A 24,231-nucleotide genomic window follows, 5' to 3' on the forward strand; every position below is an offset into this window, starting at 1 on the left:
CCAACACCTGCCTGCGTGCTTACGCGCAGGCGTAAAAAAGTTCGGTGGCGCTAGCTCTGCCGCTAGTCACCTTTTACCAGCAGAGAGGGAAGTAACATTTGGGGGGATTTAACCAAAAGATAAACTGGAGACAACGTCAAAGAACTGAAGTGGCACACCGAGAGCTGTAGACAACTGTAACTATCCGCCGCAGTTGGAAGAAACTCAGTGAGCAGGGAAGAAAACACGAGTGCGCGGAAGTTTGTGTTTACTGATGTTGTGGTAGCTAGCTGGTTGGCCCTGTTAGCTTGTTAGCGAAGAAGGTGCGCGCTGTTTGGACTGCTGGACATCAACGTTTACAACTAGTTCAACTTAACAGGCAAGTTAGAAAACTGACATGTTGCTGCTTTTAGCCTAACAGTTAAAAAAAACTGCTCGGCAGATGTTGCGGCGGCTTGCTGGGTTTGCTATCAAACTCTTGCAACGTTAGTCCGGGCCACGAGCTTTGAATCTTGTGGGTTCGCATCAAATACAAATACACATTAAGCCCCGATCTTACAAGTATAGATCAGCTCGGCGCCGTCAAATATCCAAGCGCCCCCCTCTTTGCTGCTACGGATGACATATCAGGTCTGTCAGGCTCGCAACGTTGGACCTGCGACTCGTCCTCCTCATCGGACCTAGTTCTTCATCTTCGCCCGTGATGGGCCCCCTGTTCAGCTAGTAGGACGCGTGGAAACGATCAGCAGCCCTCTAACCATGGGAGGATGTGTGGGGAGATACTGGGAAGGCTGGGAGGACACACAGAGCCGAGGCTCGTCCAGGAACGGTGGACGAGGAGGTGAGACTTTGTGTGTGTGTGTGTGTGTGTGTGTGTGTGTGTGTGTGTGTGTGTGTGTGTATGTAATTTAAAAACCGTCATTCACATTCATAACTGTCATTCAGTCATATTCAATAATATACACTAGCGATGCACAATAAATATTAGGGCCAGTAGATTATCGGTTGATATTGACCTATACAGATATTGCTCTATATTGGTATCAGTGTATATTAACGGAAAAATATTGGTAATATTGATATCTGATTTGACAGATGTTGTCAAAGCATTTAATTTAAGTTCTTCTATACAAATCTAAGAAAATTTGTTTTTTGATTAACTTTACTAGAAAAAATAAATGAACATTTGCTCTTTGGTTTTGTTGTCATAGTGATGTCAGTTAGATTTGGTTCAGTCAGAGCTGTAGAATATGAAATCATCCGTCTTACTCATGGGTCTGCATGAAGTGCAAGTTATATTTACTTATTTTTAAAATGCAAAACTGAATTGAGTGGTTATCTTATGGATATCAGCCATGAGAAGCAGCTGTAGTAGATGTATAGGCTCAAGAAAATCGTATCATGCATCCCTAATACATATCCAAACACATTAAAGTGCACATAAAATGCAGAAAAGAGCACCAGAGATGGTACAGACTCACTGTATCCAGGCGTATTTCACTCCTACTTCAGACTCGAATGCCTCTCAAGTGACCGCTTGTGATTGGGTTTCACCATTGTTTTTCTGTGGGGAAACTGATTGCTGCTAACACAGAGGACTGTTTGGTACATCACATCACTCTGGGTGGTCTTCTCTCCATGACCAGGGATTCATTTGCATTCACAATATCACAAAACTGCATATCAGCATGTTTTGACCAATGTGTATACAAAAGTTTTGCTCATACAGGTTGATTAGATAGCGATTATATTGTAGGGTCATAAATTCTGAAGTGCCTGCTGTAATAAATGACACTATGACAAACAAAGCAGGGAAAGCCAGTGACAGGTACTGCAGTAATATTTTTAAGCACTGGCCCGATATTCTTTATACAGAATTTCTGATGGTTTGTGGTTAACATGCTATTATCTTTTCCGTTTTGTAAATGTCCAGTGTAATGTCCATCCAGCAGGTTAAGGCTTGACTCTCCTGTATTAACCATTTCCTCATAAGGGCCTTTTTAGACGTTACAGCAATAAATTTATTGTTTTTTTAACCGCTCTTAATAAAACATGGTCTTTGTCAGTTTAACAGTAAACGTAATCATCCAAAACAATATCAGGGCACTGAAACAAAATTTTCACTGGTATTTTTAATCATTATGAACAACTACATAATTTAAAAAAAACACACAGACCAAAATATATGCATATATTAAACCCAAATTGAGAAAAAAAAACATTAAGTATGAATACAATGCTGCTGATGAAGCAAATGAAAACTGACTTATGAACTGTAAAAAACAAAACAAAAAAAAGTTTTCATAGTGTTTTTTCATTAGAGGTGTTGTCCAGTTCTCCTGTGAGTTGTGATGTGATGTTTCCTGAAGACATGGTTTCCAGTGGCTAGTTCAGGAAATTTGTGGCGCACACTGCGGTACGATACAACCTTAGATGTGTCATGTTCTAGCCACATAAACTCCTCCTTCCATTCACTCCTAAGTTTTCATTGCCGCTTTGTTTTTTATCATTGTCTGCCATTTGTACTCCACAGGGGGCCACATGGAATATTTGCTGGCCACAGAGTAACATTTTGTGGCCACGGGCCATCAGACCATGGTTAACCCCATAGCACCTGTTTGCATTTTGGTCTTTTGGATATAGGCAGTCAGATTTATTTGATTGCTGGAGACATTTTTAGTTGAAAGTGTAAATGCAGAGCAATCACGGTTAATTTATGCTGTCTGGAGTCAGCACACATGTTCAGATCAGTGCATATCCAGCGTGTGTGTGTGTGTGTGTCCTGTGCATGACAAACACCAGTCAGCTGCCTTTTCTTGCTGCTTTATTCCAGTCATTGTTTGGAGAAAGTTCCTCTTCCTATTTTGCCATTACACAGATTGTGGTTCAACTCGTTTCTTTAAACTATTTAAGGCAAACTGTACTATCAGACCCACTCTCAACGCTGATTGCTGCCAAATTCACCTACGCTACACCTACATTTGCCTGACATTGCACCTATAACAAGGTCAACAGTTTTCTCACCTAGTAATTTCAAGTCTCGCACTTAAGCCCACAACGGTGAGCTCATTTGGCCAACTGCTCTATAATAAGAGGTAGTGTGGTAGCCCTGTGAACACCATATCACACTGCACTTTTAAGGTGGACATAGTGAGCAAGCAGGAGGTTTTGGTTACTGTGAATGGCAACAGTGAAGCAGAGGTTGCATAGATTCCCACCGCTGCTGATATGCCAGTTTATTCACGCAAAGAACTTGAGTTCAGGTCCATTAGTTACTTACCTTCCCGGAAGATAACATTCTTCTAGAGATAAACACTGGCGGACCGCCACATTTTGTTCTTTTACACTTGCTTTTGATAGTGACAGATATAATTTGGATTGCTGCTTCAGCACTTAGCAAGAGTAAATGTTATATTTACAACCAGACTAAACTGAGTGACGCAGGCGCCGCGCAGCTGAATTGGCAGACGTTCTGAATTTCTGCATAGTTTCGACCCGAGACAACAATGTCAATGATATTTAGCGTGACCTTTTTGTAATTTATAGTGTGACACATGAAAATACTTACTTGATTGGATGATTAGAGGCTTAACAATGAATATATTGATGAATTAAAAAAACATAAATTGGGCACTGTGATTTAAGAAAAAATATCAAATATACATAAAATACTGCCTTATATTCTGTTGTGCTAGGCCAATACTGGCAGACCAATATACCTGCCTCGATCTAGAAACAACCAGAGCTTCAACTAACAATTTTCTTCATTATCAATGATCAATTGCCCTCTGTGATGCTCGTTTAAGTTACACACTCACAATGAAACGCTGCTCTGACCAGTCAGAAGTCTGCATGTTAGTTAGCTTACCTTTATCATCTGGACTGAATCCAACATAAGCCAGAACAGGGGCAGATGCATTTTTTTCTTTTCTTTCTTCTTTTTAATTTGTTAGTCCTGTACCTTTATTCCCAAAACGTCATGTTTCCTCTTCTTAAGAAAGCTATGTAGCTGTGCGGCTGCACAGAGACTGACCCCTGATGGTTTAAGCTGTGCGGTACAATACAGCATCTCAGTATCAGTTTACTAGAGAGAGGAGCAACTGTATATATGACGGTATTGAAAATCATACCATCAGGATTTCTTAATACTCTGGTATACCATAATACCCTTATACCACCCCAGCCAAATTAGCAGGATAGTTGACAACTAATTGATTAATCAGCTAATTGTTGCTGCTCTAGAAACAATGTTTAGGACTCTTCTGAGATGTGATGAAATCTCTGCTGCTGCTCAGCAGTTAGAAAAATCCAGTTCAGCTCATTACATCACTGTCATATTCAGCATATCCTGGGCAAAAGTTCCCTTTATAGTGATTGTTTAGGAATCAAAGTGTCTGTTATTCGTTTGTTTGCAGGTTCTGTCCCCTTTGTTTCCTCCAGCTGTCCTAACGGAAAGTTTTTCAGTCAGTCCCCAGCAGGAATCGTCTCCAGTTTACATGACACAGAAAGAACATTTTTAAGATTGACTCCAGCTCTGTGCATCAGTATTCAGGATGGTAATGTAGACTTTTTGTGACCCCGAGCCACATGGTCGTATTCCAAAATGAACATCTGATATAAATTTTTTACAGCACAGTGTGGCCTCCCTAATAATGTGTCTTTCTTTGTTACCCACCAAAGTGGCTGATGGATAGACTATTTAAAGTTAAAGCCGTCGCAGCCAAGATTCCCCGGGCTTTGGCAGTGGCTCAGGGTAAATTCCCACCCTGATTGGTATCAACAGACACTCCCTACTAGACCAGGCTTCAATCAAAAAGAACGAGTCATATCATGTCCGGCTGCGTCATCGACTGGCTTCTGTAGCGGGACTCAATCTACTCGACACACCCTCACAGACACGTGAAAGGAGGAGGTCAAATACACCAGAGGGCTTGTGTTGTATCTGTCCTTTTTTCACAATATGGGATAATTGATTTCAGTTGTAAGAATCACCAAGCAGTGAAGATTCTGTCCTTATTTTCTTTGGAGGACGGAGCTCTGTAACGTATACTGTGTTGTAATGCATAGGTTTTCCATGTGCGTCACATCACCTGAGGGGATAAAAAGCTTCATTTGCATCACAGAGACCTGAAAATACTCTGGCAGGACAAGGCTCCATCACTGCCATGACTTTCGGGCATCTTGGAAAAAGATGAATGAGCACATTTTCACAATTAATTCATCATATATTGAAAAATTACTTCTTTTTTTATTTAAGTTTCTTTAGTTATTTTAGACAACTAACACTCATGACAATATGAGGACATTATGATATAACTCCAAAAAAAAAAAAAAAAATCCCTAAATTCAAGAAACATAAATGAAGAAAAGTAAAAAACAAATGACACTGAAAGGATCTCCTTCTTAAATGTGAATATTTCATGGTTTTCCTTGTCTTCTGTGATGTTAAATTTACATTTTGGACTGTTGTTTTAACTAAACAAGACATTTAAAGACTTGCCTCTGAAAAATTGTTATGTTATGCTATTTGTTGACATTTTAGAAACCAAATGATCGAGCATTAATAAATCAATAAATTAATTAACTTTTAGGTGCAATTTTGTACCATTGGCATAAGCTCCATAGCTAGGATTTCTAGCTAGTGTTGTAGCATTAATTGGCAAAACAGGCAAGAAATGTATCGTGAGCTGATAAATCAGCCGAGCAAATATGTCAGCTTTAAGATACTTGAACTTCGTCACTTGAGGAAAAGGAGAAAATAGTGGAATACAGCTGGGTACTGCAGTAAAATACTGGGTGTGTGTTCCTCTCCTTTTACCTGTCAGTCATAAACAACACCACGCCTGGAATCAGAAATGTTTTAACATCACTAGCAGAAAGATGTAGAAAATGTATTTTAAAGGGCTGCAAATCACACGTTTCATCACGATACAACATTATATTGTTTCTTTGGACAATTGTACAATATTTGCTGATATCACAAAGTCTGCCACGATTCAGTTCATTCAATTGCGATTGATATCAGATGATGTAGATCACTATTTGATAATATTGGAATCAATATCAATCCAGATTGATCTATCATTACACCCCTAGTATTTTAGCTCACCATTAACTCTGGGAATGTATCTAATCTCAAAGCACAGTGTTAAGATTAGAGAGGTTTGTAGAAACAATCATTAAAGAGATTAAGTAAGATAACATAGAGGTCTGCCAGTTCCTGGTAGTGTGAATTTGTTAACAGGGGTGTGTGTTGTTTTTTCCTGGTCTGTTGAGAATGTTTTCAAAGTAACATCATGGATGCTACATAGGACTTTGTCACAGTATGGAGGCTGACTTTATCTGTGTTTACAGAAAGCTGAATGCACCATTGTGGTGATAAGATAACCAGCTACAAGGATGAGACGGCATGAGGGAGTGTATGTGTGTGTCCTGAGGAAATACAGTCATACATGGATGCAGTCTGCGTCCGGTTATAGAGAGCACTTCCCCTCCATCCACTGCTGATCAGCTCCAGTGAATGTCTGCTTTTAAAGAGGAACACAGAAAACACCCCACACTTGTTATTTCTCTCATGTCGGCGGAATGTGAGAGGCTGTTAAATGTCTTTACAGAGCCAAAACAACATCATATGTTACAGCTGAAACTTCTTTTCCCAGAAGCAGCTAATCCTTTAACAGCCACCTATGGCTGTTGGGTGTGTGTTGTTTTGTTTGTGTCCTGACATAAAGCAGAGAGAAGGGCCTTATTTATGACGCATTTCATTAAAATCATAAAAACAACGCACTTCACAATCACGTGGCACCTGCTTTTATGAGCACAGCTGGATGAAAACACCCTGATATTGCTTCATGTGTCTGCAATGCATTGCCTCATGTCTGTTTTGTTTTGGTGCGATTCAGTTAGATTCGTCGAATCACTTCCTTTTGTTATTGTCGTTTCTCAATCCACAAAACCACACCGATTTCCATAAAATGTGAAAACCTTTTTAAAAAATTTATTTCCACTACTTGTTTGTGTTGTGTTTTCTTATATAGTTTTTTGCAGGTAGTTTTATTCAGGATGTCCCCGTACGAAAGTATAGAGTTAAGCAGTGGAAATGCACAAATAAGTCTGAAAAACTTCCCAAAGCAAGAAAAGGAAAGCTCCTCTGATTGCTTGTTTCTGTGTCTGTCCCCGTCTCCTGATGATTTTTGTCAAACTTTAAAGTCCTTTGCTGTCTAGCATGTCAACCCTTCAGACAGTATCCTCTGTAGGTGTCATGTCTACTCAATGTGTCACTAAGAGATAACCAGTGTGAGTTCCTCCTCTTAAAGAAAGGGAGTCATTAGTCACTGAAATCTCATGGTGGCTCACAAAACACGGCAATGATATTATTTTGCCCATTTTAATGGTATTAAGACTAGAATAATCATGCTGGTCATTTTAACTGTATCTGACCTTTCCTAAAAGTGTCTGTATTTTTAATTAATTATACTCAATTAAAAATAAAGTAGGGGAAACCAGGGACAGTTGTAGCACTCTTTGTAAGGAGTGAGGACTGAGGTTTTTTTGTATTTTTAAGCAGTTTGTTCAGGAGGAGCAATGGAGATGATGTCCTCAGAAAGTGTTAGTCAGACTCAGTCCTCTGGGAAAGTGCGCCTCACAGTTACAAAACCTCTGGTACAGTTTGTTGTGTGTTCTAGGAACTGGAATTGTTTTACTATGATTATCGATCTCAAAGAAGGCTTGAGAGCTGAAACATCGTCTGGATACATGAAATGCATATAGAGCCAGTGCTTGCGACACCTTTTGCCTGTTTTCTGGGAACTGGGATAACATGTAAATATTACCACGACCTCACCTATATTACATGTGTACTTACATTTGGCAGTGAGTGTTGTGTTGCAATGTGTGAACCACATAAAAACAGAAAATTGAACTTTAAACCCTGTGTCTCTTACACAAAATCAACATGTCAACTGTAACCCCGAGTGTGAAAATGTTGGGATGCTGTTGGTGCCTGTAACTGGTTCCGAAAGAGTTGTGACAGGAGGATGTTTACCTGTCATACATCACCTTTCCCTTTAACAACATTCAGTGAATGTTTGGGAACTGAGGACTGTAATTGTTGAAATTTTGAAAAGCAAAATTCTTTACCATTCTTGACTGATGTATGGCTTCAGTTCTTCAGCAGTCAGAGATCTCAGTTGTTTTATTTTATGACTCGTAATGTGCCACACATTTTCACTAGGAGGCAGGTCTGGACTGCAGGGCAGGTCAGTCTGGTACCTGGACTCTCTTACTATAAAGCCATGCTGTTGAAACACATGCTGAATGTGTCTTGGCATTGTTTTGCTGAAAAAAGCAGGGACATTTGTGGAAAAGACATCTGGATGGCAGCATATGTTGCTCCAAAACCTGTACGTACCTCTCATTAATGGCACCTTCACAGATGTGACAGTTACCCATAATGCCATGGCCACTAACACACCTCCATACCATCATAGAAATTTCAAAATGAGCATATATTTACAAACTCAAAAGTCAGTTTGACCACTCTGCACTGTATTCAATTGAATGTAAGTCGAAAAGGATTTGCAAATCATTGTATTCTGTTTTTGTTTTTGTTTCCAACTTTCTTGGAGTTGGGATTGTACTATTTTGGCTGAGTGATAGTGAGGAAGCCCCTTTGCTTCACTTTGGGACTCACTCCACTCCCGAAGTGCTAATCCTACACCACCGCATGTCCTCCAAATTACTCCTCCTAAGCTGTCTGCACTATAAATAATTTATTTGAAAGAAATGCAACCTCTTGGATGTGTGCTGTCTCCTTTATACTCCTCTTCATTTTCCATCTCTCCGCTCCTCGACGGTTGGCGTCTCTGCCTCTAAGGCATTTGGAAATATAAGCTTGGGCCCGGTTAGAACCTGAACAAGTACAAACGGTGCTTTTTGATAGCAGAAACTTAAGTGTCTGGCAGTTGCCATCATTTACTGCTGTATCACGGGACTTCATCACAGTTGGACAGAATGTTGAGATGTTTAACAGCCGATTGGTGGTCAGAAATGTTAGTCCGTCGTCCTGATGCCGGCTCGCTGTCTCTGCGTGTGACCCTCAGGCCTCCACTAATATAAGTGCTCCCCTGGCCTACATGTAGGTGTGCTTTGTGTTAATATTGAATGGTGGGAAACACAGGTAAGGTTACAAGTCAAGACAGATATAGGCCACAGATGCTTCATGCATATTGCAAACTCTGAATGACCCCCTAATTTTAGATTCAGATGGCATAGTGGGGTTGGGTGGGATGTCCTCTGTCTCCGGTGACGGCTTGTGTTTCTCTCTGCTGGCAGCTCTGTTTATGAGATGAAAGCACAGGATGTGAATCTTATGGGAACATCATGTTAGTCATTAATCAATGTGCCTGACATTTACACAAGACCATGAATTTCATTTCAATCACTGGTGCTGCTCAAACTGGAATAAAAACATTTATCCATAGAATTCTACTCCTTTGTTCCCTAATAAACAATATAGCATTATGTCTTATATTTTGTGTAGCAATATTACATTATATAATTCTATGCTGATACATGGATGCCAAATATAAATGCTTTATCATATAAATTAATTGAACTTTTTGGTCCTAGGATAATAAAATCAGTTGCTTTTTTGGTCAGCAAAAGGTCACGATCAGCAGGATTGGTTGGTCAGTCTGGCTGCTTGACAGTCCCATTTTGCTTCAGTAAAAACAACTGAAGATGAACACACTGAGATAAAACAATGTTTTCCTTTGGGTACATAATTTGCAATTGAGAAATGATAATAAATCACAATGTATTGCTGTTCATGTTTATAGCAATATGCGTATTGCAAAATGTTTAAAACCACAACTGTATTGTGATAATATCTTATCATGAAGCTTCAAGTGATTCCCACCCTGAACACAGACCAGAAAGGTTCTGCTGTCTGGGGTCAATACCAGGCAGTTGATGTGTTTGTCCTTGCCTTTTAAAACCCGTAGCAATGAAGATTGAATAAATAAATAATTCCTCAGTATCTTGGGTTAAATGATTATTATCATTATCCTTTTATTCTGTTGATTATTTTTTTCAATTGATCGATTAGTTTTTTAGTTTATAAAATGTCAGAAAATTGTGAAAAATGGTCTCTGTAATAGTACCACACTTGTGATGGCCTGTTTCAGACCACAGACCTTTTCATTACCTGTACTGACCTTCCCTTGCTTTTCCCTCTCGTCACAGGACGTAACGAGCCTCTGAAGAAAGATCGTCCCAAGTGGAAGAGCGACTATCCGATGACAGAGGGCCAGCTACGGAGCAAGCGTGACGAGTTCTGGGACACGGCGCCGGCCTTCGAGGGCCGTAAGGAGATCTGGGACGCCCTGAAAGCTGCGGCTGTGGCCCTGGAGTGTAATGACCACGAGCTGGCCCAGGCCATAGTGGACGGAGCCAGTATCACACTGCCACATGGTGAGGACAGGAAAGACCACAGAATAACTCAGGGCGACATTATTTCCTTCTTGTTCAACTTATTTTCTTCGACGCCCCTCTCCAGGTACTCTCGCGGAGTGCTACGATGAGCTCGGGAACCGATACCAGCTGCCCGTCTACTGCCTGGCTCCGCCAGTCAACCTCATCTCAGAGCGCAGCGACGAGGACCCCAGCGACAGCCCCGAGCCCCCTGTAGCACCCAAGAAGGAGTTCCAGCTCAAGGTACTGTGACACACATCGCTCCTGAAAGACTAACTTGCTTGCTTTTCTCATTCTGTTGGAAGTTAAATGTCTCATCTTTGTATTAATCCACTGACTAACTGTAATAACTCAGCACTTAAATGCTGCTCAGAACAATGAAGGTAACACACCAACCCTCTGTTTTGGCTGAAACTCGCTGATTAGACATGGATTGGTCTGTGGTGGGGAATTTCTGACATTCATGGCTCCCAGCAGATTAATGACTCAATGACTTTGTTGTTGCCCTGACTTTTCCTCTAGCATTATTCAACCATGAGGTTGACATTTGAGGTTCTGAGTCAAATGTCTTGACAATTATTCAGTGGATTGTTGTTACTTTTGGTACAAATATTAACTTGACCCTCTAGATGAATTGTAAAATCATTTGTGGATGAAAACCTTTTCCTCTTACTCTTTTATTGAGTTAAAGATTCAGTTATTCTGAAACCTGTAGAATGATATCCAAATTTGAAAAATTGAAGACAATATCTTGAGTGTTTTCTTTTCCTGATTTTAAAGGCTGCATTAAAGTAAATTAATGATTTCCAAAGTTAGCAAACTGTTCTAGCTAAACTTTTTGCTTTACCCATGTAATCATTATATCCACATCACTGATGATTATTTAACAAAAATCTTATTGTATTAATATTTTGTTAAAGCACCAATAGTAGGACTATAAAAAAAATCAAATATTGCAATATCGCAATTAAAAAAAGTCTCAATACGGTACCAGTCTGTGACGATATAAACTGTGATATTACATGATTAATTATAGTCATTCATTTTATTTTATTTTATAAAAGGACTGTTACCAGCTGTTACATTGTTTTTGTTTTCCCATTGCAAAAAAAAAAATCAATTCATGCAAATGTTTTTGCAAATACTTAGGTCATGACTGCTACTTTTATTTTTGTGTGTGAAAGGAGGAAATCAGATGCACTTTGAGTTAAAAGGAAAACCAGATTTTACCTGAATCAACAGTGCAGTACATATCAGATTTATTATTTATTAAAGGACAGTTTTTCTTTGGTTTTTATTATCGTGAATATAAATATCGTAATATTGTACTGTAGACTTTTTATTGTGGTATTGTGCTGTGAAATTTTAGTATCATTGCATCTCCAACGAAAAGTTATCTGTAGAATATGGTTTCAATATCGATATTGAAGTATTTAGTCAAAAGTATCATATTTGATTTTGTCCATATTACTCAGCCATATTTGAGACTGTAAGGAATATCATTTTTTAATGTGTGTATCAAGATTTATATCATATAATATGGAATGGACTAAAAATGTCAGTATATATTATATATACGCCATGTTGTCCAGCAGAATTTTTAATTTGTTGTTAAAAATCTGAACCAAAAGTAATTTGATTTGATTTGGCTTTTTTGAGGCTCATATTTTTTGGGTAAAATCAAAAGTGTGAGTCTAAAACCAAACTTTCTGTTTTTACGTCTGTGAAACTTCGTGAACATGGGATAGAAAGGGGAAGCAACCACTGACGGGTAACCCTGATACCGTTTTTATTGTTTTACGTTGAATTAACCGAGAGAATAGTGACTTTATCGCATTATAGACCTTTTTCAGAGCAGCCATTTTGACATGAAACAGTAGGATGAACACAGGTGTTACCAAATAAGGTTCCATTTCATTCAGGTCAGACAGACTCAGGGAGCTGCCTTTGTGCATGTTAGCTCACTGGAAAGGCTTTGCTACACTAAATGGAATGGAACCTTAATTAGTATCATTGGTAACACCTGTCTGTAATCCTACTATTTCACATCAATATGGCCATGAAAAAGGTTTGTTGCATGTTATGTAAATGTATACCATGTTAATATTATTATATTGTTATTAAGTAGTTTCTTTGACATCTATGTAAGTCTCCTTATGATCCCATTATGTTACCAGCCATCAATCATTGTCTTGCTTTAAAGACACATTTTATTTGTGTTTGTATGGCCCCTTTTACACTGAACAAAAAACCCCCACAAACATCTGGCTTTAGTCTACAGTGGGAAAGGGTACAGTCAGTATTCAGTCCTCAGTCAGATGACTCTGCTGTAGTCACAAGTATTTATTGTTTCCACTCAGCTGTGCTGTAAACATGACACCTGGGTGGACATGCTAATTTCCCCCTCTTCTGGTGGAGGTAATTAAGGTGTGTCGCCTCGATTGGTAACTTCTGCAACTCTATCTGCAACGTGTGCTGCTTGATAAAGTCCCCAGTTTATTTTGTTATCTTTAAACGTTTATTATAAAGCAGCGACAGCAGGAAATGTTTTCATCAGCAGTGATAACACGACACCTCTGCAGCTGCAAACGAACAGGAAACATTCAAATAAAGTATATACAGCAGCGAAAGAGAGAAACTATGCGCAACACACATCAGAAAAAAAACGGGGGCAAACAGGTCTACTGGCAATGGGAAAAGGGTTAATCACCTATTTTTAGTGGGCTTACCTGCATTTAAACATACACATATGCACTAATTTTGGTGTAAAATAGTATGTTTGTTACTAATTTTCTGACTGCCTGTTCCCTGCAGGTACGGCTCTCCACAGGGAAGGACCTGCGCCTCAGCGCCAGCATGGCTGACACCATAGGGCAACTGAAGAAGCAGCTGCAGGCCCAGGACGACATCGACGCCGCCCACCAGCGCTGGTTCTTCTCCGGGAAGCTGCTCACGGACAAGACGCGGCTGCAGGACACTAAGATCCAGAAGGACTTTGTCATCCAAGTCATCGTCAACCCGCAGGCCCTTCAAGCCCCCAAGCTGTCACCCACCACCACTGCCTCCTCGCCTGCGTCGGAATAATCGAGGACACTTAGGATGGATGGAGGGGTAACGAGGATGGCGGCAGAAGCTAAAGGACCGGAGGTGCCTCGTTATTGTTGGATAACTTAGAACGGCTACTGTTGTTGAAATCAAACGGAACTGCGGAGATACAAAACTACTTTGGAGCAAAAATATGAGGGAGAAACTCAAAAGTGCTGCTTTCTTTCACCTACCATGTGTCATTGTATTTTTGGGGTCTCTAAGTGAATCAAGTCACCACACTAACTCTGGAGATCCTTGTCCCCGTGTCTCTTTGAACCATCTTGAATAAAACTCCTCATGCTGATGTACAGTTTTTCAACCACATAACAAAACATGCACATCGCGCTGCACATGCAGACTGCCTCTGCCTTTGTGTCTGCACTAAATGCTAACTAAGTGCCAATGGAGGAAACGCAGAGGTGTTTGTGTTGGTTCTAAAGCACATTTCTACTATGACACCCCTGGACTTCTGCACTGCAACCCTTTTCTCCTCTGCAGACACAGGAGGGGCAGGCAGAGAATGAGATACTGAACATTTTTTCCTTTTTTTCTCCCCCACTTCTTTCTTTTATCGAGGAAATAATGTAAACTGAGCTTTTTTGCACATTTGAAGATTATTACTATACTTTTGTGGTAGTTTGTGTGCCTTCTACAAGATGAAACAAAAAAGGCTTAATGTCCTGAAAGACGCTAGTTTTGACGGCTAGGCTAAGACTTATGTATTTTTTTAGATTCAGGAACACTTAGATCAATCTGAGCTATAACTGCTGCCTTTTTTGATGATTTCATGAATCTTGCAGACAAAACATTTGGTGTGTGGGTGCTGGCGGGGCTGTGTGTGCGCGTGTGTGTGCGTGTTTGGGCAAAAGGAATTAGTATTTGGCCCATGTGATGCATTACAGTTTGACGTAGCTCACAGAGACGAGACTGTTTCCCTGGTGTATAAATCATAGCTTTGCAGCCAATCATGTCATAATAACTATCATAGGGAAAAGGAAATTCCCGTGCAAAAATGGTCTTAAAAGCTGCATTGTTGACCACTTAATGACCCCCCCAGGCCACTAGGGGGCATCAGCACAGCCCTGATGTGTTCAGTTCAGTTGCTTAGGGGCTAGTTGTCATTTTTCTTGCCACCTGATGAATGTAAATCCACTATTCACTCGCCTTTTGTGCTTGATGTGGTCCAGTAACTGCGAAGAAAAAAATGTCACATTTGTTCGCCCAGTGTTTGACTTTTGTCACCAGCATACAGACGGCTTGTGTGAAATGGATGCCCACATGTTTTATATGTGGGATTTATGAGGAACTAGGTGTGTAAATGGAGCGGTGAACCAAAACAATGAGCCGAAGGCTGCAAGAAGCTGTAGATTCGGGTGATGATTCACATAAGTAGTTCCTACAAGAAGTGCTTATTTCGTGTCAAAACTGTTGCTTAAAGGGGCATTCCACTGATTTGGACATGAAGATCAGATTACTTGACATCATTGGTCCCACTCAGTCTGTGAAAACTATTATTTAATGTCTTCTGGGGCTCTGATGGAGCTTTATTGGGTCCAAGGAGGAAATAAACTCAGATGATGTAATGGTGATGTCTTCAAGGTAATCTCGGTTTGGGCTTGGAGACGGACAAAACAAAGAAAAATGATCTGTTCGATTTGTGTTCCCGCTAGGGCTGAACAAATCACTGAGTTTTTATCAAACCCGCAAAATGGCCTGCTGCTATTTTCAAATCATAGACAGCACAGTATCTGTTAAAGGCAAAATGTGTGTCAGAATGCCATTTTAGATTAAATGCTGCAGAGATGTCCTACGTGTGCATCGTATTTTAAAGACTTCCTTCCCTCATTCAGCTCTAGTCCTGGCCTTTTACCTTCATCACAGAACCACTGCATAGACATTCGACTTCACTTTTGTCTGGAGGGCAAAGAGGGTGACACTGCAGCCGTTCTCCAACCCTTATGTGACTGTCCACGGTTGGCCTGCTCGAGCACAAACAACAAAATAAAACTTTTCTAGCTATGAGCTGAATTCTTCAGTTTGACACTGAGCAGTATCAGCTTTTTGCTTGTATAAAGAAGTACAGCTGCAGTGACTCTGACTGATCATTGTCGTGCCGCAAAGATAATTGTTCTGAATGGAGGGGGAAAAAAAAAACCCTCCAGCTTTGTCACCAACCGCAGCAGCTGCCAGAGGACAGAAACATGTCAGCCACAAACAGAACTGCCTTTAATTTCTGCTGGCAGCTCACGGCTGAAGTCCCCGTCAGGCCTGACAGTCTGATTGGTAGAAACAATCTCCAAACACTGTGGCTACATTGACACTGCAGCTCAAATTGCACAGTTGAGATATTCCCCACATCACATCATGACAAATCAGATTTTTGCCGAAGTGCTGTGAACATCAAACAAATCCACAGCTGCGTGTGGTTTCTTGTGGACATGAATCGTTTGTCTGAACTCTGAAATCACAATAAAATTTTGCATTTTCAATCCGAGACATTTATCATACATTTGACTACACGGCAGCTTTTCTGAGCAGGGTGTTATCACGCAAGGCAATATAACATGACAATGGAAAGAGATGTAATTGGTGCTGTATTTGAGGACTCCTAGTTCATACAAATGGAAGCAAAGAGCTACAGTAAATAATAATTTGAATCTTTGACCGCAGCTGAATACCTTGTGACATTAAACCACTGCTGAATGCTTTTGTTAAACACCACTGAATTTATAGCACTGAAATATTTTTCTGAATCTAAATGGTTTGAATTCCCCTGTTAGCACTAAAATGGCTAACGTGGTAAACTTTATACCTGCAAAAGTCAGAATTTTACCATTTTTACATAACGAATATGGTAGCATTTAGTGCAGAGCATCGCTGTGTAGCCTGACAGAGCTGCTAGCAAGGGTGTTGACTCTTAGTCTTTTTAAAGGGATAAACAATGTACTGCTGTGGACAGGGTCAGCAACAAAATGTATGTTAGCCACTTAATTTTAGCAACAGAATAGGTCCACTTAATAAAATCGACATCAGTTTAACTGTGCGATATGTTTGGAGTATTTTCGCTGCTTTACTTTGGCATCAGAAAGCCTTTTCCGACAGGAAACCACCATCATATAAACCAAATATTGCTGTCTCCAAACCAACCAAAGTCCATTGCCGAAAACATTAATTTTACGTCACTGAATACAGAATTGCTGGTTTGTCCCTGCCTCGACCTGTTAGTTTCTTTGTGGTACTGTGTGACTTAAGTGTTTTGAAAGGATAGTTTGGATTCACTAAAGTCACCCAATAACACAAATGAACTAACAGATCGAGGCATCGGTAGACCAGCAAGTCCTGTGCTCTGTGATGTAATGTGATTTCTCTTATGGAGTTTGGTTGGTTTAGAGAATGCGATATTTGGCTCATATAGCAGCAGTTTCCCATCAAAAAAGGCTGTCTGACAGCAAAGTAAAGCAGTGAAAATATTCTAAATGTAGCGTACATTTGAACTTACATTGTTTTTTTTGTTTTGGTTTTTTAGTTTCTTATCTTAAACAGTGGCCCTTTTCTAAGTGGCTAAAATACCTTTTGTTGCTGACATGGTCCACAGCAATTCATTGCTTTGCTTCCATGCTGGTGCTCCTCTCTGCTTCTCCTAACTGCTGACCACCCTCTACTGCAGCTAATACACTAACTATCAATAAGTACGTACAAACCCACATCAAATAATCCAGACTGTCCCTTTTAATCTGCAAAATGACAAGTTGAATTTGAGCAACTTGAATATGATTTAATAAACATTGGATCCAGTTTTTTATTTAATTATGTATCATTTTGTGAATCTTATATAAAATAAATAACAAAAATCACCTTTTCTAAATTACATACTTTAATTTCAAAGAATGGAAGTCAAACCAAATGTATCTTATCTCAAAGAAGTGAAGCAAAGATAGAAAAGTCTCTTTGTTCAGCTTCTTTGCATCGCTGTCTCTTTCAGGTCATGTTAGTGTCAGATTTGGGTTACATCCCAGAATAGATGTTCAGGGTTGAGAATCAAGACCTGCTTTGTGAATCTAGCCTGTATTGAACGCGTGTGTCATGACAGAATTGTCAGTTAATTTTTTTTTTTTTTTTCCCCGTCACACTACTTTATAGTTCGATGTGTGTTGTTTTCATTCACCGCTCCTGTCACGCGGTCCTCAAGCCGTCTAATGATGGAGGGAACAAAACTGAACCATCAGTGTGAAGCGTAACTGAGCCACAGCTCGCCACATCAAGAACATGTTTTATTTTAAATAAGAATTTCATTCTTTCGTCTCTTTTCTATCGAACTTCAGCTACTCACAATCACCGTTTTCTGTTATTTCCAGGCCTGTTTTTTTGCTTTTCTTTTACCAATGGTTCTTCTGGGGATATTTCCTAATCATTGTATGCAAACTTGAATAAGCATTTTTCTCTGTATGTGCAATACAATAGACATAGACCTCATATCATCTTTGTTCTTCTGACAGATTTCATAGAGCACCAGCTATGAGTATTGTTAAAGAACAGGTACAAACCTGCTATAATCTGATGCCTCTGTCAACTGTTTCAAATGTTTATGTTTGTCACTTTGAAAATGTATTCTATGCTGTCATCTTCAGATGGGCTCTCACCTTTTCACAGAGTAAATATCTAAACATTAAAAATGCCTACACTATTTTCCTCTCCCGGTGTCCATTCAGCACTCTGCCCTGTGAACGACTCAGCTGTGAAGGTTCGGGTGTCACCGAGCCTCGGGGTGGGGAAAAGCTCTGTTGACAACTTTGTCGATGGCGTCTCCTGTTACGCCGTCCTTGCTGAGGTGAGACATGGGTGGGTGTTTGTCTGTGTGATTCTGACTGTCTGTCCCTGTGTTTGTCCTGAGTTTTAGTAAGAAGCAGTGGACTTTCTTCCACATCAAACTAAAAGGTGCGACGTATTACCAACGTTAAAGGACTTAAAGGGGAAATTCACTGCTTTTTATGTGGATGTCCAATCAGCGTTGATGGTAAATGTAGTTAACTGAAACAATAGATTTTTCAGTGCATGCTGTATTGAGCAAGAACTGTGCTGACAGTGCCTTCATGTTCCAGAACGCATTCACCATACTCACACAGCGGCCATTTTCCTAAGACGTCACACTCTGGGTGGAAAAGGTAAGACAAGATGAGATAGAGCTCCTGAAGAAGATTCTTGTGCCAGAGGTTGCTCCAAAATTAGAGTAAGATAGAAAAGATTTTGTGATCTGTGCCCACACCCAACCAGACCTGAAGTATCCGGGTCAGGTCGGGCCCTATTTCTTACATAATTTGTGGCCTCACTTCAGGTTCGGGGTGTTTTTTTTTCTTCTTTTTTTCATTTTTCTCCACAATTAAGTCATTTCCAATTCCGATTCCCCCCCCCACTGTTTGGTCTTGTCCTGGGGCACGTTCAATCCTAAAACGCTGTGCACTGTTTTGCTACGGTTTCTGGACTGAACGGCACATCTTTAAAATGGCGCACACAGCGTGCAATGGTCTTTGAGATAGTTTTCTCTGTTGGTGGGTGTGCCGCAGGTGTTAGCCAATCAGCAGCAACATGCATGTAAACATCCGCGGTATTAAAAAGGTCTTGAGTACACAACAGTAGTACTGTTTCTGTTAAATTATACATTTTGTCCGGACTGAATGCAGCTCTGTTCTTGCCTAATAACCTATGCTACCTGTACACAATTTAATGAAGGGAAAATAGGCTGTTTTTTCTTTTCTTGTCTTGTCAGCTATCCTATGATGCCTAGAGGGAAGCTTGTTAAGAAAAATGTAGCTGGGTTCAGGCTGAAATATGCTAATGAGGGTCAGCTTTGGGTCTGTTTAGGACAGAATTCATAAAGCGTATGAGGAGTAAATGCAAAACATCAGTGCCTAATTGAAGAACAACGGAAGTAACATTATTTCAGTAAAAAAAAAGTAAGCTAAAATATTGTACATGGTAGTGAAAAAAATAAAAAGGTTGAGTCAAAAGACCAGAGTCATACAGCTGTCTCAGGTTGTAAGTCATAGAAACGTATGAAATGTGACAAATGGTCATGTCACAGACTTGGACAAGTTGATCACAAACTGAAAAGATAATGGACAGTCAAAATCCAGATTGACTTGGGGCCATATTTCAAAGCAAAACAAAATAATTTGCTAACCCATCAACCCACAACAAGACTATCTGGATGAATAAACGGCACTAAAGGTTAGAGGACAAATATGTAATTTTGATTTGGGGATTTTTTCCTTTAAGAAAAGAGCCTCAAGGTCTCAGTGTTGGTCAAACTGCCCTTCAGCGCACCACATCTAAAATCTGACTCACTGTCAGACACAGACGTCTCCTTCTGCTTTTTCAGCCTCCAGTTAACAGTAAATGAATAAGGAAAACAACCACAGCATGCTGGTTAAAAAAAGATCTGTTACTCCCTTATCCAACCTATTCATTTATCATGGAGATTATATTATGTCAATTTCACTCATGCAACTTCAACTCGGTTTCCTCCAGAATCAGTTGCGTCTCTCATTTTAGTAAAAACAAAGAGACGGAAAGGGAAATTGTTAAGATTCACATTGCTGGCAGTTGGAGGAGACACTGATGTATGAAATAGGAAGCATCTCTGAGATTTGGGTTGAACGTCAACGTCATGCTATATTGGTCTCGTCAACACTGGCCTGTGAACAAAAGTAGTTTCAGTAGATTATAACGTAGAAAGAAAGTAGTTACTTTGCAAAACTGCTCAGAACAAAGCCTGTGGATTATCTTGAGTTACCAGTTTGTGATTTCTGGAAAGAAACAGTGCTGTAGAACTATTTTTTATCTGTTTATTTTTTGGGGCATTTTGAGCACCACAAGCCAAGTGCCGTCGAGTTCCATTATGTCAGAGAGAAGGCAGACATCTCTAAAACCTGACAACTCACACCAAAACAATCAGGGTGGATAAATAACACTACTGGTAAGAGCGAAAATATGTATTTTGGGTTAACCCTCCTTTTAAGTTGGTTATTTAGCTGTTCATAAAAGCCATAATAGACCAGAAATATTTATTTTACACTTTCATAACGACCAGTACCACTCTATAGATCCTTTCTCTCCTTTAAGAACTCAAATTCCCACAAGATATTGCAGTTAAATAAAGCTTTCACATAAAAAAAAAAACACACTTCTTCTATGAATATTGTATAGATGGTGAGTTCATTTATATGCTGGCTTCACTTTCAATATATTTTTTAAACAGTTGAATAAGATTTATAGAGAAAAATAATTATTATTTTTACTCTGAATGAATAAAGGCTTAAATCAGTTAATATTAACCTCAGAGGCAAAAATCTGATTCAACTACCTGACTTGTTCCACAACAAGTCCTTCTGCTAGAGCAGATATTTATCTTCACCACAAGATGGTGCTATGCTCTTGTGTAAATGCTGAAGTGAAGTAAGGCCTGTGGGCAGAGGCAGAGGTGAAGACAGGGAGATGGAACTCACACACAGCCTTGCTTGTTTTAGCCTCTAACATATTCAGGCAGGAATCACATGATTTACAGTATGAGCATGTGTATATGTTCCTTGAAAGCACCATTGGCCAACCTGAGAGGGTGAAACTACAGACCATGGGAAAGTTGTTTTTCCACAAAGAAAAACTTTTGCATCTTCACTGCAGTGTTTAAAAGGAGAATTATAGGATGTGTGCTAAGAAAATTACTCTTACATTCCCCGAAATGCCATTTGCCCCCCTCTAAATAAGGGTGTGGACACAGTAGTTTCAATCAAAGGTGGCTTTACGGGCAGATAAATGGTGTTCAGCTGTGGGCTGCATGTGTATACACAAGTCACTCATACACAGAATTCAGCAACCTCAGTTTTATTCTCTTTTGTCACCATCTTAAATGTTTCAGCGCTGCATTTCCCAGCAGCCACCTGTCACTCAAGCAGCATAGGTGGGAAAGTAATGGCCTTCTAGAATTTTCTCTTGATGAAGTTTGAGTTTCTGTAGGTGGCGCTCTTTCCACCTACAGAATTGATCCTTCCTAAGTCCCGCCCCTTTTGCCCCTGTGCTCCAATAGCAGTTGAGCAAACACTGTACCTTTTCCTGTAAAAGTAAATTATACGCTCTTAGAAATAAGGGTCCCAAAAGAAGTCTTCCTGAAGGGCTGAGGTTCAGGGGTTCTCTGTAAGACTAAAGTTACACTAAGAACCTCTTAATCCAAAGAACCCTTTTTCGGGGGGTGTTTCATCAAGTGTTCTTTGTACCATAATATAAAAGAGATCTCAGGAAAAACCACTCTGTGGGTTCTAGATAAAAATCCTTGGAATTTGGAAGGGTTCTCAGTAGAAGAAGTGGGTTCTTGTTAGCACCCTTAGAAGGTGGAAAGATTCTGGACACAACCCAAGACAGAGTTGTTGAATTCCTAGAAGAAGTCTTTCATCCAGGGGTCTTGTTCCATAATATAAAATGGTTCTGAGTAGAATCCCTTGGGTGTGTTCTAGATAAAACCCATTGAATAAAAGGGTTCCTGGTAGAACCCCCTGGGTGGATTCAAGATAAACCCCTTGGAATATATGAGTTCTTGGTGGACCCCTGTGGGTGGGTTCTTGTTAGCACCCTTAGAAGGTGGGAAGATTCTGCACTGAACCGTCAGAGAGGGCTTTAGGTAGAACCATTACACCATAGAAGGGTTCTCATTTAGAACCTCTCATGGGGGTTCTGGATGAGGTCTTCCACAGATGGTTCTGGGTATAGCCCTTAATGTTGGGTTCTAGGTAGAACTTTTTGAAAGGGGTCCAAATGGAACCTTTATAAAATGTTCTCCTACTGGGACAAGTCAAAGAACGCTTTATGGTTCTAGTTTATTTCTAGTTGTTAAGGGCCACATCTTAAGTGAGCTAATATTTACAAAACGCTAATTAACTAGCTAGCGAATGATTGATATAGATTAGCTAGCTAGTTAGCTAGCGTTTTGCTACATTAGCTAATTTAAGATGTGAATGTAATATGTAAAGTACAGGAAACAGGAGAGGAGAAAGTTGACTGAGGAACCAAGGTAGCTCAAATGTAATTGGAACACAGACTGAAAAGGGGCGGGACATAACAAGGATCAATTACAACTTCTGTGGTGAACATCGTCGTTTTCCTTTCGTTTATTACAAACACAACACAACAATAAAATCCATCATTTCCTGTTAGTTAAGTTCTTGGAGCAGAAAATGGACCGACTGTCCTCAGGTTTAGTCAGTATTTAGTCATAGTAAATAGCTAATAGAGGCATTTCCTTGCTGGTACTGTACTAAGAAAATACACATATTTTGAAGCAGCTAATGTCATCCTCTCAGTACATGGAGAGGGAACTTTTCATGCAGTACAACCCAGTCTCTTTCTCTCTTAGTCTCTGCAAATACAGTCAACACAGGGTCTCGGGAGGGTTGTGGTGCACCGGGCCTGGAAAAAGCCCCTATTGACGGTGGAATTTCACAGGGAACGCTGTGTTTGTGGTCACTCGCCCAGGCAGCCTTATTCTAAACTCTGTTTCCCCCAAAGACAGACCCAGGATGACCTGACGCCACAGCAGAAAGCTTGGACATAACATTGTCCCATGCTTGCTTGGTTGTTAATTTTTTTTTTAACTTTGGATGCCAGTCAGTGTGTTTTATGAAAGTCCCACATAACGTGTGTGTTTAATTTTCTTTCCTTTTTTCTCCTTTCTGTGTGCAGCGAAACCTCCTGAGTGGACACCATAAAATTTGACTCCGATCTTCCCCAGTGAACTGCAAAGTCAAAATTTTATGAGATTACTCAAATGCACCCAAATGCACCAACTGGCACAGTGAAACCAGGATTTACCCTGTTTTTAATCAAGTATGTCGTTTAATTTCTTGCTGTTTGACATATGCTGCATTGAATAGTTTGGGATTTAAATATAATTTCCATGGCAGCCGTTTTGACATGAATAAGTGAGGTAGACACAGCTGTTACCAATGATACTAATTAACACTTTATCAGTTTTGCTCTGTCCAACACTTGAGAAATCTGGGTCCCACAGTCAATTTTCTCCTTCTCCTGTAAATGCATCACATAGGATCACATCTTAAGTTAGCTAAAGTTAGCAAAACACTAGCTCAAAAATTTGTTTTTCTTTTCAACATAGATGAGCCTAGCATGTAGCATATCTAAGTACAGGAAACAAGAAAGGAGAAAGTTGACCGAGGCAACAAGCTTTCTCAACTGTCATTGGAGCACAGATAAAAAAGGGGCGAGATGGTCAATTACCAGTTACGGTCCTGTTCCATTCAGTGTAGCCCTTCCAGTGAGCCAACATATGCACAGTAGCAGCACCCTGATTTGTTTGACCTGAATGGAACGGAACCTTAATTAGTATCATTGGTAACACCTGTGTTTACACAACTACCTCATGTCAAAATGGCTGCTGTGAACTCCTTTGTTGCAGGTCGCTGATGAGTAACAGTAAGAAATAAGCCTTTTTTGTACTAAAATCTCCCCAAAAAGTCAAAATAAACTCAGCTTGTCATACTGAAACACAAAGTAAAGCTTCGACAAGGCTGTACACTGGTCTAAATCAAATGTCTGTTGTCAGTATGGTGGTCAGTCTGCCCCACAGGAAGTGGTGAATCAAAAGTAGAAGTAAATTAAAACTGGCATCCTGAGAAAGCTGGACTGGCC

The 24,231-nt window shown here is 40.0% G+C and overlaps 1 protein-coding gene and 1 long non-coding RNA gene across 2 annotated transcripts; both read left to right on the forward strand.

Annotated features, from left to right (window-relative positions):
* Positions 1-67: 67 nt before the first annotated feature.
* ubtd1b (ubiquitin domain containing 1b) lies at positions 68-16,206 on the forward strand. The gene is made up of 4 exons (XM_084740199.1): positions 68-820; positions 10,225-10,452; positions 10,538-10,695; positions 13,267-16,206. Exons 1-4 carry the CDS (start codon positions 739-741, stop codon positions 13,534-13,536), a joined length of 738 nt encoding a protein of 245 aa, XP_084596325.1. The 5' UTR covers positions 68-738; the 3' UTR covers positions 13,537-16,206.
* Positions 16,207-17,057: 851 nt separating this feature from the next.
* Positions 17,058-23,664, forward strand: LOC146311639 (uncharacterized). Its single transcript, XR_014772154.1, has 3 exons — positions 17,058-18,553; positions 18,639-18,701; positions 23,266-23,664. It is a non-coding gene; the product is annotated as an uncharacterized LOC146311639 (long non-coding RNA).
* Positions 23,665-24,231: the final 567 nt, after the last annotated feature.

The sequence above is a fragment of the Lutjanus erythropterus genome, chromosome 17 (assembly GCF_056507025.1).
Source record: "Lutjanus erythropterus isolate fLutEry1 chromosome 17, fLutEry1.hap2, whole genome shotgun sequence".
In the NCBI taxonomy this organism is placed as follows: Eukaryota; Metazoa; Chordata; class Actinopteri; order Lutjaniformes; family Lutjanidae; genus Lutjanus; species Lutjanus erythropterus.